We start from the raw sequence: 13,753 nt of genomic DNA on the forward strand, positions 1-13,753 counted from the left end.
GTCCCATTATAGAGGTCTGCTGCTGAACGCCCCACCATAGAGGTCTGCTGCTAAAAGCCCCACTATAGAGGTCTGCTGCTGAATGTCCCTCCATAGAGGTCTGCTGCTGAACACCCCACTATAGAGGTCTGCTGCTAAACGCCCCACCTTAGAGGTCTGCTGCTGATTGCCCCACCATAGAGATCTGCTTTTGGAAACGCCCCACCAGAAAGGTCTGCTGCTGAACATCCCACCATAGAGGTCTGCTGGTCAATGCCCCACCATAGAGGTCTGCGCCTAAGCCACCAAAGAGGTTGTATGCTGAATGCCCCACCATACAGGTCTGCTGCTGAACGTCCCACCAAAGAGGTCTGCAGCTGAATGTCCCACCATACAGGTCTGCTGCCCAAAAGCTCCAATATAAAGGTCTGCTGCTGAACGTCCCACTATAGAGGTCTGCTGCTAATCGCCCCACCAGAGAGGTCTGCTGATGAACGTCCCACCATAGATGTCTGCTGCTGAACGTCCCTCCATAGAGGTCTGCTGTTATATGCCCCCCCATACAGGTCTGCTGCTGAACATCCCACCATAGAGGTCTGCGCCTAAGCCACCAAAGAGGTTGTATGCTGAATGCCCCACCATACAGGTCTGCTGCTGAACGTCCCACCTTAGAGGTCCGGAGCTGAACGCCCCATCATAGAGGTTTGCATCTCAATGCACCACCAAGAGGTCTGCTGGTGAACGTCCCACCATACAGGTCTGCTGCTGAACGTCCCACCTTAGAGGTCTGCTGCTGAAAGTCCCACCAAAGAGGTCTGCTGCTGAATGTCCCACCATACAGGTCTGCTGCTAAAAGCTCCAATATAAAGGTCTGCTGCTGAACGTCCCACTATAGAGGTCTGCTGCTGAACGCCCCACCATAGAGGTCTGCTGCTAAAAGCCCCACCATAGAGGTCTGCTGCTGAATGTCCCACTATAGAGGTCTGCTGCTGAACACCCCACTATAGAGGTCTGCTGCTAAACGCCCCACCTTAGAGGTCTGCTGCTGATTGCCCCACCATAGAGGTCTGCTTTTGGAAATGCCCCACCAGAAAGGTCTGCTGCTGAACATCCCACCATAGAGGTCTGCTGGTCAATGCCCCACCATAGAGGTCTGCGCCTAAGCCACCAAAGAGGTTGTATGCTGAATGCCCCACCATACAGGTCTGCTGCTGAACGTCCCACCTTAGAGGTCTGCTGCTGAAAGTCCCACCAAAGAGGTCTGCAGCTGAATGTCCCACCATACAGGTCTGCTGCCCAAAAGCTCCAATATAAAGGTCTGCTGCTGAACGTCCCACTATAGAGGTCTGCTGCTAATCGCCCCACCAGAGAGGTCTGCTGATGAACGTCCCACCATAGATGTCTGCTGCTGAACGTCCCTCCATAGAGGTCTGCTGCTCAACACCCCATCATACAGGTCTGCTGCTAACTGCCCCACTATACAGGTCTGCTGCTTAAAGTCCCACCATAGAGGTCTGCTCGAGGTCTGCCCTTAGATGCCTCTTAAATTTCCCACTGTAAGACCTCCATTGGGCTGTTAGCTGTTTCTTCACAAGGCTTTAAAATATGGAATGCAACACCAACTGAAATGCCATCAACACAAGACAGGCAGACTTTTAATCAAAATTTTACATGGTTGCTAAAACAAGGTATACTCAAAAACTGTCATAGTACGGTACTTAGAAGTATATTTAAAAGTTAAAAAAAACAATGCTGTTGCTGACGGCGCCACCATAGAGGTCTGCTGCTGAACGCCCCACCACAGAGGTCTGCTGCTGAACGTCCCACCACAGAGGTCTGCTGCTGAACGCACCACCATAGAGGTCTGCTGTTGAAAGTCCCACCATAGAGGTCTGCTGCTGAAAGCCCCATTATAGAGGTTTGCTGCTGAATGCCCCACCATAGAGGTCTTCTGGAAACACTCCACCTTAGAGGTCTGCTGCTGATTGCCCCACCATAGAGGTCTGCTTTTGGAAACGCCCCACCAGAAAGGTCTGCTGCTGAACGTCCCACCATAGAGGTCTGCTGTTATATGCCCCCCCATACAGGTCTGCTGCTGAACATCCCACCATAGAGGTTTGCATCTCAATGCACCACCAAGAGGTCTGCTGGTGAACGTCCCACCATACAGGTCTGCTGCTGAACGTCCCACCTTAGAGGTCTGCTGATGAAAGTCCCACCAAAGAGGTCTGCTGCTGAATGTCCCACCATACAGGTCTGCTGCTAAAAGCTCCAATATAAAGGTCTGCTGCTGAACGTCCCACTATAGAGGTCTGCTGCTGAACGCCCCACCATAGAGGTCTGCTGCTGAACGTCCCACCATAGAGGTCTGCTGATGAACGTCCCACTATAGAGGTCTGCTGCTGAACGTCCCTCCAGAGAGGTCTGCTGCTCAACATCCCACCATACAGGTCTGCTGCTAAACGCCCCACCATAGAGGCCTGCTGCTTAAAGTCCCACCATAGAGGTCTGCTGCTGAATGTCCCACCAAACAGGACTGCTGCGAAAAGCTCCAATATAAAAAAACTGCTGCTGAACGCCCCACTATAGAGGTCTGCTGTGAACGAAAGTATAATAGAGGTCTGCTGCTGAACGTCCCACCATAGAGGTCTGCTGATGAACGTCCCACTATAGAGGTCTGCTGCTTAACGTCCCTCCAGAGAGGTCTGCTGCTCAACATCCCACCATACAGGTCTGCTGCTAAACGCCCCACTATACAGGTCTGCTACTTAAAGTCCCACCATAGAGGTCTGCTGCTGAAGGTCCCACCTTAGAGGTCTGCAGCTGAACGCCCCATCATAGAGGTTTGCATCTCAATGCACCACCAAGAGGTCTGCTGCTGAATGCCCCACCCTAGAGGTCTGCTAATGAATGTCTCGCCATAGAGGTCTGCTGCTGAACGCCCCACCTTAGAGGTCTGCCGCTGGAAACGCCCCACAGACTTTTAATCAAAATTTTACATGGTCGCTAAAACAAGGTATATTCACAAATTGTCATAGTAAGGTACTTAAAAGTATATTTAAAAGTTATAAAAACCAATGCTGTGTACACTAAACATTGAAAATGGTGTTGGCTGGAATAAGAACACAAGTTGTGATGTGAAAATTTTCTGAGAATAACTGTGTATTCTGTGCCATAAAATCGATCTGATGTGTTGCTACTATGAGTTGGATTTTTAACTGTTGCCCTGACAAGAAGTAACTTTTAAAGGCACTTTCTGCAGGGATATTTTGACATCAGTAATCTCCAGACTTTGTCAAATATGTACAGAATTAAACAAAAGAAAAAATACATTTGAAATATTCAGAGATGTGAGCATGTTAAATACTATTTCATTTTAAAATCAGCTCTCTTTATGTAATTCCTATGCAAACTATCTTCTTAAAGCCTAACTAGGGACAGGAGGTGGAAACTAGCAAAAGCTATAATGCCTTAATGTCAAACATCACTTACTTTTAGCTTGTTTTTAACAGGCTGGAGTTGCACTATGTACCTTGCATTGTCCCTATCAAATAATTAGAATGAATAAAAAATAGAAACCAATCAACTTTCTGACTTCCTACAAAAATAAAAAATGTATTTTTTTTTTTTTTTTGAGTGAATTGGTTGATTAACTTTCATCATCGCACACAAGTCAGAAAAAAATAATCTAAGATGGGCTAATGACCCATTAAAAGTTCAAGCATCCAACAGACATGAAGGACTCTAGAGTTCTTGAAGTAGTCAACATGTTTGAAAAAAGTTTAATGAGATCCATGGAGGATCAAACTACCTGTTAAAAACATTCACTGACTCAGACAGGGAACTTTCTGTGAGATATGAGACTGTATCATTCAGGTCTTTGTAATTTTAATGTAAGATTTGTTGAATGTTCTTTCTGTGAAACTCCTCAATCAAATTCAGTGGCTTTGCCTGTAATTTACCCTTTTGATAACAGAGATGAAGCTTTGTTTTTACTCTCTCAATGGATGAAGATGTGCATGTGTCGTATATAACTCTAGGTGGGTATGTAGGACTAGAGAAATATAGCTATGTTTATTTTCTCATCATTCTCACTGTATATATTTTAATCATCTGCTTTAATGCAACTATTGTATGGCTGATTGTGACTCACCAAAACCTGCATGAACCCATGTATATTTTCATTGCAGCACTGCTAATCAACTCTCTTCTCTTCAGCTCTTCTATCTACCCAAAGCTGTTGGTTGATGTTCTATCTGAGGAACAGGTCATATCACATCCAATGTGCCACTTTCAGTTTTTCCTGTGTTATTCACTAGGTGGATCAGAGTTCTTACTGCTGTCAGCCATGGCCTTTGACAGATATGTGTCCATCTGTAAACCTCTGCAGCATCCAGTTATCATGAGGAAAACTACTGTTATTGCTCTCTTAGTGCTGGCTTGGTTTCTGCCTGCTGGTCAAATAGCCGGACACGCCTCTTTAAGTGCACAAAGAAAACTCTGCAGCTTCACCTTAAAAGGAATCTTCTGCACTAATTCTCTGTTTAAACTTCACTGTGTGAGCTCAAGTGTAATAGGTACATATGAGTTGATAATCCTTCTAAATCTTGCGCTTTGTCCTTTCCTCTTCATCATTTTCACATACTCAAAGATCCTCATAGTGTCCTACAGAAGCTGTGGAGAAGTCAGGAGAAAAGCTGCTCAGACGTGTTTACCACACCTGCTGGTTTTGTTGAACTTCTGTCTGCTGGGCACATATCATGTACTTGAAGTTCGACTGGAATCTCAGATTCCTAAAACTGCACATTTAATAATGACCTTACAGCTGATTCTGTATCACCCTCTCTTTAATCCGATTATATATGGACTGAAAATGAAAGAAATGTATAAACACCTCAGAGGTTTGTTTGTTAAAGTGAAATATTTCTATTTTAACACGTCTGTACTATCATTTCTGAGAAGGCGTTGAAGAGCTGGGATTCATAGCTTTGACTTTCAGTATATGAGGAACATTGATCATTTCCACATAGAGGGTTTTTTATTGTTTGATTGCAGTGATTGCCTCAAAGTTGTGAAACAATTTATCAAGGGTACAATCATTTTAGTCCAGGCCAGTTTTATTAGTTTGTTGTTGAAAATGAATTTATTGAACCTTAATTCAAAAGCAATGTCTGATTCTCATTAGTTCACTTCCAGTACATTTTTCATTTATTAGCTCTTTTGCCAGTTTCAAGTAATTTCAGTGACCACTGTGTTTATTGGCTGACCGCTGAGGCCAGTCCTACAGATGGCTCTGTGTCTGACTGACTGAGTGTTCCTGCTTTCACAGCCGTACCCTACAGAGTGGGGTTTGCTTGTACTGAATGCTGTCAGTGATGGCTGCCTCCACTGTGGTAAATAGAGACATACAGTGCTTAACAAATGTATAAGCCCACCTGTCATAAAAACGAGAAAACATAAATATTTTAGACATTTTTCAAAAACTTGTTCAAAACTAAAAATGTTATTGTTATTTATTTGGTAAATAACAAACTGAAACAACTAAACAGTCCTTTTTCACTCATAATAACCAAAAACTTCATATTGTGTATGGCCTCCTTGGCCTTGATAACAGCTTCATTCTTGCTGCCGTTGTTTTTATGGACTTTTCCAAAGTCTCTTTTGTTATTGAGTTCCAAATAGTTTCTAGCTGTTCCCACAGACTTGCTTTAGATGAAACTTTTGTGCCATCAATCTTTGAATCTACTAAATCCCAAATTTGTTCAATAGGATTCAAATTCAGACTTTGACTTGGCCAGTCCATCAGTTCCAGTACTCCAGATTCCTTTTTTTGGTCTAATAGTCTCTGCACAGCTTTGAAGTCTGCTTGGGGTCATTGTCTTGTTGGTATATGAACCCACGACCAATCAGATTCAGTCCAGAAGGGATTCCATGATGCACTAAGATGCTGTGGTAGACGTTCTTGTTCATGATACCGTCCATTTTCACTCATTTGCCCACGCCGTATCCACAAATGGAACCCCATACCATAATGGACTCTCCACCGTGTTTCACTGTGGGTGCATCTGGCATCAAAACCTTCTCAAGCTTTTCTGCAGACATAAACATGACGGTGCTGACCAAAGAGTTCAAACTTGGACTGGTCCGTCCAGAGTACCTTCTTCCAGTCATCAACAGTCCAGTGTTTGTGCTCCCTGGTAAATCTGAGACCTTTCTGGATGTTTGCAGGCCTCAATAATGGCTTCTTAGCAGCTATTCTTCCCTTTAAGCCTTGTTCCCTCAGTCGTCTGCTTATGGTCATTATGGAGACTTCCTCAGATCCTGATGTAGAAGCATTCATCTCTGTCTGAAGATCAGCAGTGCTCTTCCTTCTGTCTCTAGTACTTCAAATCTTCAGTTTTGTCTTCTGCCTCTTCCCTGGCGCATTTTGTAAGTACCAGTCTGGGCAGCTGCCTCCAAAGCAAACTTAACCACACTGTGAGAACACTTTATGTCTTTCCCTATTTGCCTCAGAGACCATCCAGCATCATGAAGTACTTTAATGCGGACTCTTTAATGCCATTTCCATGGCCGAGCAGCTGCATCCAAGCCATACATCACCAAGTGCAATGCAAAGCATCGGATGCAGTGGTGTAAAGCACGCTGCCACTGGACTCTAGAGTAGTGGAGACGCCTTCACTGGAGTGACGAATCACGCTTCTCCATCTGGCAATCTGATGGATGAGTCTGGGCTTGGTGGTTGCCAGGAGAACGATACTTGCCTGACTGCATTGTGCCAAGTGTAAAATTTGGTGGAGGGGGGATTATGGTGTGGGCTTGTTTTCCAGGAGCTGGGCTTGGCCCCTTAGTTCCAGTGAAAGGAACTCTGAATGCTTCAGCATACCAAGAGATTCTGGACAATTCCATGCTCCCAACTTTGTGGGAACAGTTTGGGGATGGCCCCTTCCTGTTCCAACATGACTGTGCACCAGTGCACAAAGCAAGGTCCATAAAGACATGGAGGAGAGAGTTTGGTGTGGAGGAACTTGACTGGCCTGCACAGAGTCCTGACCTCAACCCCATAGAACACCTTTGGGATGAATTAGAGCGGAGACTGAGAGCCAGGCCTTCTCGTCCAACATCAGTGCGTGACCTCACCAATGTGTTTCTGGAAGAATGGTCAAAAATTCCCATAAACACACTCCTAAACCTTGTAGAAAGCCTTCCCAGAAGAGCTGAAGCTGTTAGAGCTGCAAAGGGTGGACCCACGTCATATTAAACCCTATGGATTAAGAATCAGAGACTCACTGATATTCGAGATATTTCACTGACCCTCAGAGACTCACACAGCATCTCCCAGCACACAGTGGCATTGAAATACAATGAAAATGAGTCATAATGCTGTCGAAAATACTGTGTCTTACTGTACATCTGTTGACATAAAAATTTAAATATATTTTAAGTCTGTGGGAAGATTATGCAACGTGCTGTATTCTGTTTTATGTAGTTCTTTTTCATGGAGATGCACTATAAACACAAATTATATTGTAGCCTATAAAGTACTAATAAGTCCTTGTCTACTAATCAAGTAGAAGTTTCAAACTTCACTACTGCTTCTCATTCATGTCAACATCAAACATGGTGTCAGAAGTCTTGCTCCGGACTTTTCATAGAAAATTTTCAACAGTATTTTTTTTCGGTGAGAGGACAAGTAGACCTGCAGCTTGTCGCAGCTAAACGGCAGACATGGCGGATGGATTCCGGAGGCACGAACCACTCGTCTTTGCCAGTAACATTGCTGAAAACTGGAGAGTTTTTGAGCAGGAATATGACATTTTCATAGCGGCTGCAACCTCTGACAAGCCTGCCCACACAGTATACAAAAGTATACATTCTCCTGAATTTAGCTGGGCCTGATGCTATAGAACGTGAACGCTCCTTTGTCTACGCTGAAGAAGTTAGAGAGCCAGGGGCGGAAGGGCGTGTAATCGTTCCCGCTAAGTCGAAGGAGGATCCGGAGTGTCTCAGAAGGAAGTTTCGACAGATGTGCAACCCCCAAATGAACACCACCATGGAAAGACATAAATTCAACACGAGAAATCAGATGACTGGTGAGACAATTGACTCTTATGTAAGTGACCTAAGAATTAAAGCAAAGAGCTGCAACTTTGGAAATCTCTCTGAGGAACTCATCAGAGATAGACTTGTCTGTGGCATAAACAATGATCATTTGAGGAAAGTACTGTTATGTGACAGTGATTTAACACTAGCTAAGGCTATTTCCATTTGTCAAATATACGAGCTGACTGAGGAACACAACAAAACGTTAGCTTCTCCTCAGCACTCAATTACAACTGTGGATGCAGTACAGCATAAGTCCACAAGGAGGCATAAGTATGACATGCAATTCAAAAAGCATTCAGAGAAACCAGGAACACAGTGTATCACTAACTGTAACAACTGTAGAAGCAGCCATGCAGCTAAGAGAGACAAATGTCCAGCTTTTTGTCAGCAGTGTCATGCATGCAAAAAGTGGAATCATTTCAAAAAGTGCTGCAAGTCATAGAGACATTTAACAGACAGAAGCCTAAAAGAACTGTTCACCAGTTAGAGCCAGCCCACACTGATGACTGCACTGATGAGACATTCTATGTTGATGGAATAACACTGCAAAAGTCTGTCTATTCAGCTGAAACAAGAATGGATGTAAACGATGAGGCTTTTGTCACTGTGCAGGTTGATGACAGCTCAATTGAGATGAAAGTTGATACCGGTGCTAAGTGTAATGTGCTATCCAAAAAGACTCTGGAGCAATTCAAGTCTAATGAAGAAAATACAAGCATGTACAAAACCTACAAACCTCTTTGTATATGGAAGAAGCAAAATCAAAACAGTTGGCATGGTAACACTACAGTGCCACCTAGAGGGACAGCGTCATGCACTGCCTTTCTACATTGTTGAGGAAGATGTTCTGCCACTGTTAGGACTAAGGGCATGCAGAGACATGGGACTTGTTTCGTTCAGCAGAGATGTACACCATCTAAGTCCCACAAATGATGATTTGTCACATCTTATTCTAAAAGAATACAGTGATCTCTTTTCAGATGAGCTAGGAAAGCTTCCTGTGACATACACTATGACTCTTGATCCAGATGTCAGACCTGCACATTGCATTCCAGCGGCTATGAGGGACAGAGTAAAAAATGAGTTGGACAGAATGCAGCAATTGGGTGTTATTGCACCTGTTTCCGAGCCTACAGACTGGGTGTCATCAATGATAGCTACAAACAAAAAAGACAAACAAGAAATCAGAATATATATCAACCCAAGAGACTTGAACACTGCCTTGAAAAGACCGCATCACCCTATGCGTACTGTGGAAGAAGTTGCTGCCCACATGTCCAGTGCAACTGTGTTTTCAGTTCTAGACGCAAAAAGTTCATTTTGGCATATTTCACTTGACCATAAATCCTCGCTGCTAACCACTTTTAGCACATGTTTTGGTCACTACAGGTTTCTACGGATGCCGTTTGGACTCAACTCTGCCAGCGAAGTGTTTCAACGCTCCATGGAACAAATCTTTGCTCGGTATCCCTGCGCCATCATCGTTGACGACATACTCATTGGAGGCAAAGATGTGGAGGAACACAATGCCAATCTGAGAAAAGTGCTCAACCGTGCCAGAGAGGTAAACCTGAAGCTTAACCCCCTCAAGTGCAGGTTCCCGCTGAACCAAGTCAGCTACGTTGGTCATGATTTCACCAACGAAGGCCTCAAAGCAGACCCTTCTAAAACCAAAGCCATCAGCGAAATGCCAGCACCTGCAGATGTGCCTGCTCTGCAGAGATTCCTAGGAATGGTCAACTATCTTGGCAAATTCATTCCCAACTTCAGCCAGCTGACTGCTCCACTGTGACAGCTTACACACAAGGACACTGAATGGATATGGGATGTGCCACAACAGACTGCCTTTGATGCACTCAAAAGACACATGTCTAGCCCCCCTGTCCTCTCCTATTATGATGTCAAAAAGTCTGTGACACTCACATGTGATGCTTCACAGTTTGGTCTTGGAGCTGCATGCTTACAGGATGACAGGCCTGTGGCATATGCTTCACGAAATCTAACGGACACTGAAACCAGATATGCACAAATCAAAAACGAGTTGTTGGCTGCTGTGTTTGCTTGCTCGAAATTCAATGACTACATCTATGGCAAATCAGTGACCATTGAAACCAACCACCAGCCTTTGGTCACCATCATCAAGAAACCCATACACACAGCACCAGCCCGACTGCAGAGAATGATGTTGAGGCTGCAAAAATATGACATCACCCTCATGTACAAAAGTGGAAAACAAATGCACCTTGCTGATACCGTGTCACGTGTGCCCAGAAGTTCAACACTTCAGCAGCCTGAGAAAGAGGGCAGCTTTGATGTTATGACCATCAGCAACATTTCCTCATCTCGTCTTGAGGAGTTAAAGAGACACACAGAAAATGACACAACTCTACAGACAGTACCATCATCAGACATGAATGGCCTAACAAACAGCGCCATCTTCCACTTGCCATTCGTCCTTCATTTCCTTTCAGAGTTGAACTGATTACTGATGATGGGGTCATTATGAAAAGTCATAAAGCTGTCAATCCTCTGTCATTACAAAAGGAATACATCAACATCATGCACAGAGGACATCCTGGTGCAGAAGCTACAAAACGTAGGGCAAGAGGCATTTTTTTGGCCTACAATGACAGACGACATTAACAGAGAGATACAGTCATGCTCTGTGTGCAACAGCACAAGACCACATCAGCAGAAGGAACCACTCCATCCACATCCAGTTCCAGAGCTGCCTTGGTCTACTGCGGCAACCGACATCTTTGACTGGCACAACCAGCAATATCTTGTGCTAGTTGACTCGTATTCTGGCTGGTATGAGATTGATTTGCTTCGAGACATCACCTCAGCTACTGTGATTTCAAAGCTTAAGAGACACTTTTCTGTCCACGGTGCACCACACACACTCATATCAGACAACGTAAGACAGTTTACAAGCCAGCGCTTCAAAGACTTTGCCACACAATGGGACTTCACTCACGTCACCAGCAGCCCAGAATTTCCTCAATCTAATGGGTTAGCTGAAAGAGCTGTCCGCAGTGCGAAACAACTCATGGAGAAGTCACATAGAGATGGTACTGATGTTTTTCTCAACCTGTTAAATCTCAAAAATATACCTCGTGACACAAAGTTTGGCTCACCCGCACAAAGACTGATGTCAAGACGGACTCGCACTACCCTCCCGGTCTCCAAGAAACTACTTGAGCCACACCTGCGCAAGCCGCAACACGTGAGTGCCCAACTTCTCAACAAAAGACTTTCCCAAAAATTGTGGTATGATAAATCCTCTCGACCACTTCAACCTCTTGGTGAAGGACAGGTGGTGAGATTGCAAACTCCTCATGGTTACAACCGCACAGGTGTGGTGAAGGAAGTCTGTAAAGAGCCCAGATCATACCTTGTGGAGTCAGAAGGAAAGCTCTTCAGGAGGAATCGCTGACATATTCTACATGTACCTGAGCCTGCTCCAGCACAGCACAGTCCAGATGTCACTCATCACCATGATGATGAACTAGAGTCGAACAGGCATGAGACTCTCTCAAGGAACACAGAGATGGACACTGAGAGGTTGCAGAGAAGTACATCTCTAACAGAGCAGCCCTCCAACACAACTGAAGAGGTGTACCAGACACTGGTCTGGTCGTGTTGTTAGGCCAAATCCTAAATACAAAGACTGAACTCTAACATTCTTAGTCAGCTGTTCTTGAAAGAGGCAAATTGTTCTGTTAAGTTACTCATATGCTTAGAGCTGACAGAAATTGAATTTATATTTCAAACAGGGTTTTTTACTCTATAGCTTATGTTTTTGAATCTGAAAATCTCAGTTTGTACCATTTTGTTCAGCTAAAGTGATTATTCCTCATTGATATAAGTTGTTGTATGTAGCATAAGCTAAGGAAAGGGGATGTAGATCAGCCTGTGTATTTACATTTGTCTTATTGATCCACTAGGGCCACCGTACTTGTTAGTTTGCACATGCTCAGTAAGTCACTCTCGCTCTCTCTCGGCCTGTGTACAACCAGTACGTTGCCATGTTTGCTATGTTGCATCCTCAATGTGGTTATTAAACCAAGTTTCAAACTTCACTACTGCTTCTCATTCGAGTGAACATCAAACACATAGCATACCTTTAAAAAAACAAAAAAAAAACAACAGAAGGCACCTTGTGTGGTGATTTTGTGTTTCACTCTTCTTATTTTGAAAGACTGATTTCTGTTTGCACACCTTGAAAATAGAAAAACTGTCAAAGCGCCTTCACAGCGCAGTTAACATGCAGTCTGGACATAGAGGAGTGAACATCACAACATTTCCTTTTCTTTGAAAAAAAAAAAACCCTCCTTAAATCCATCTCTCATCTGTAGAACAGTCAAAGAAAGTATTTCAGCAAAAGCTGGACATTTTGACATTTACTGTTGCTGTCATTGATCTGACTCTCAGTCTCAATATGCCTGCGTGAAGCGGCTGTGTGTGTCGGAAACCAGGAATTTGTGGAGTGGATTTCTATTGATATGGTTATTCCCCTACTGAAAAAATAGAACGGATTTGATTGTGAAGCAATGCAAAGAACGCTGGAGTAGACTGGTCATGATGGCAAATGTGGGGGGGTCCGAAAACAACGTTTTTTTCAAGGTGAGGGGGACATGACCCCCCCCCAACTGTATTGTGGCGACGCCCATGCTTTTCTCCCTCACATACGTGTCCTGGAGCCTCTCCAAGAAACATTGGCATATCTCCCCTGGTAAAAATCACACTGAACCACCGCTTTTAAACCAGGAAAAGGACAGCGCGGGGCAGCTGCGGTAGAACTAACCGCCGTAGTGGCAGCTAACTTTGTTCACAGACCTACAGCATTGAATCAAGTGTCAAACACGTAGTTTATGCACTTATCGGATAGTTTAAACTCCTCTGTGACTTTTTTCCAGTCATTTTTCTTATGTAGTCGATCTCTTTACATTGAGTCGAGTTAGAGAGCTCCGGTGTCTGTACAGTAATGTTGATGTGATTCCGACACTGATTGGCTGCCGCGTCACAGCCTCAGGCACACTTGTCACCAAAATTGAATATTTTGAACTCATGCGAGGGCACGAATTCAGCTCCATCCCGCAACCACATGGATGTGAACGCTTGTACAACAGGTCTGTTGCACTGCCTGCCCTGAATTTGCGTCTTTTCATTGACTTTCTACGTAAAATTGTCATGTGACGAAGCAAAATTCGCTTTTGGTCTTAACGTACAGTTAGTCTTTTAACAAACATCCTTTAAGTCCAGTTAAGCAACACCACGCCATAAGATGAGATGGTTTTAGAGTGCTGTGGTGACGGTCACAGCTGTCTGAACAGGGACAGAAGTTGGTACCACAATGGCTCTAGCAGGTAGCTAACAGCTAGCCACATTAGCTTTTTTACTCTAAAGTTCTGTTTGACCACATGAGATTTGGAGTTTCAAGAGTTTCTAATGTCTGTGAACAGAATCTGTCACTGTGTAGGGAGCTATGTTGATCAACTCATTCATACCCTGACTTTACAAGCAACACGGCTAAATGTGTCATTTTATGTCTCCATGGGTGAGGTCTGATCAAATCTGTTCAAACACCTTTCAGTGTCCTCTTGAAGAGAAGCTGTGGTTGTGTTGTGTTGGTGGGTGTCCTGTTACATTGTGGTCTACTTCTAAAAAG

General features: G+C 44.2%; 1 protein-coding gene across 1 annotated transcript; it reads left to right on the forward strand.

Annotated features, from left to right (window-relative positions):
- The first annotated feature begins 3,982 nt into the window (after positions 1-3,982).
- On the forward strand, positions 3,983-4,948 carry LOC121522569 (olfactory receptor 11A1-like). Its single transcript, XM_041807100.1, has one exon. The coding sequence runs from the start codon at positions 3,983-3,985 to the stop codon at positions 4,946-4,948; it is 966 nt and encodes a 321-aa protein (XP_041663034.1).
- The last annotated feature ends 8,805 nt before the right edge of the window (positions 4,949-13,753 follow it).

Source organism: Cheilinus undulatus, linkage group 15 (assembly GCF_018320785.1).
Source record: "Cheilinus undulatus linkage group 15, ASM1832078v1, whole genome shotgun sequence".
Classification (NCBI taxonomy): domain Eukaryota; kingdom Metazoa; phylum Chordata; class Actinopteri; order Labriformes; family Labridae; genus Cheilinus; species Cheilinus undulatus.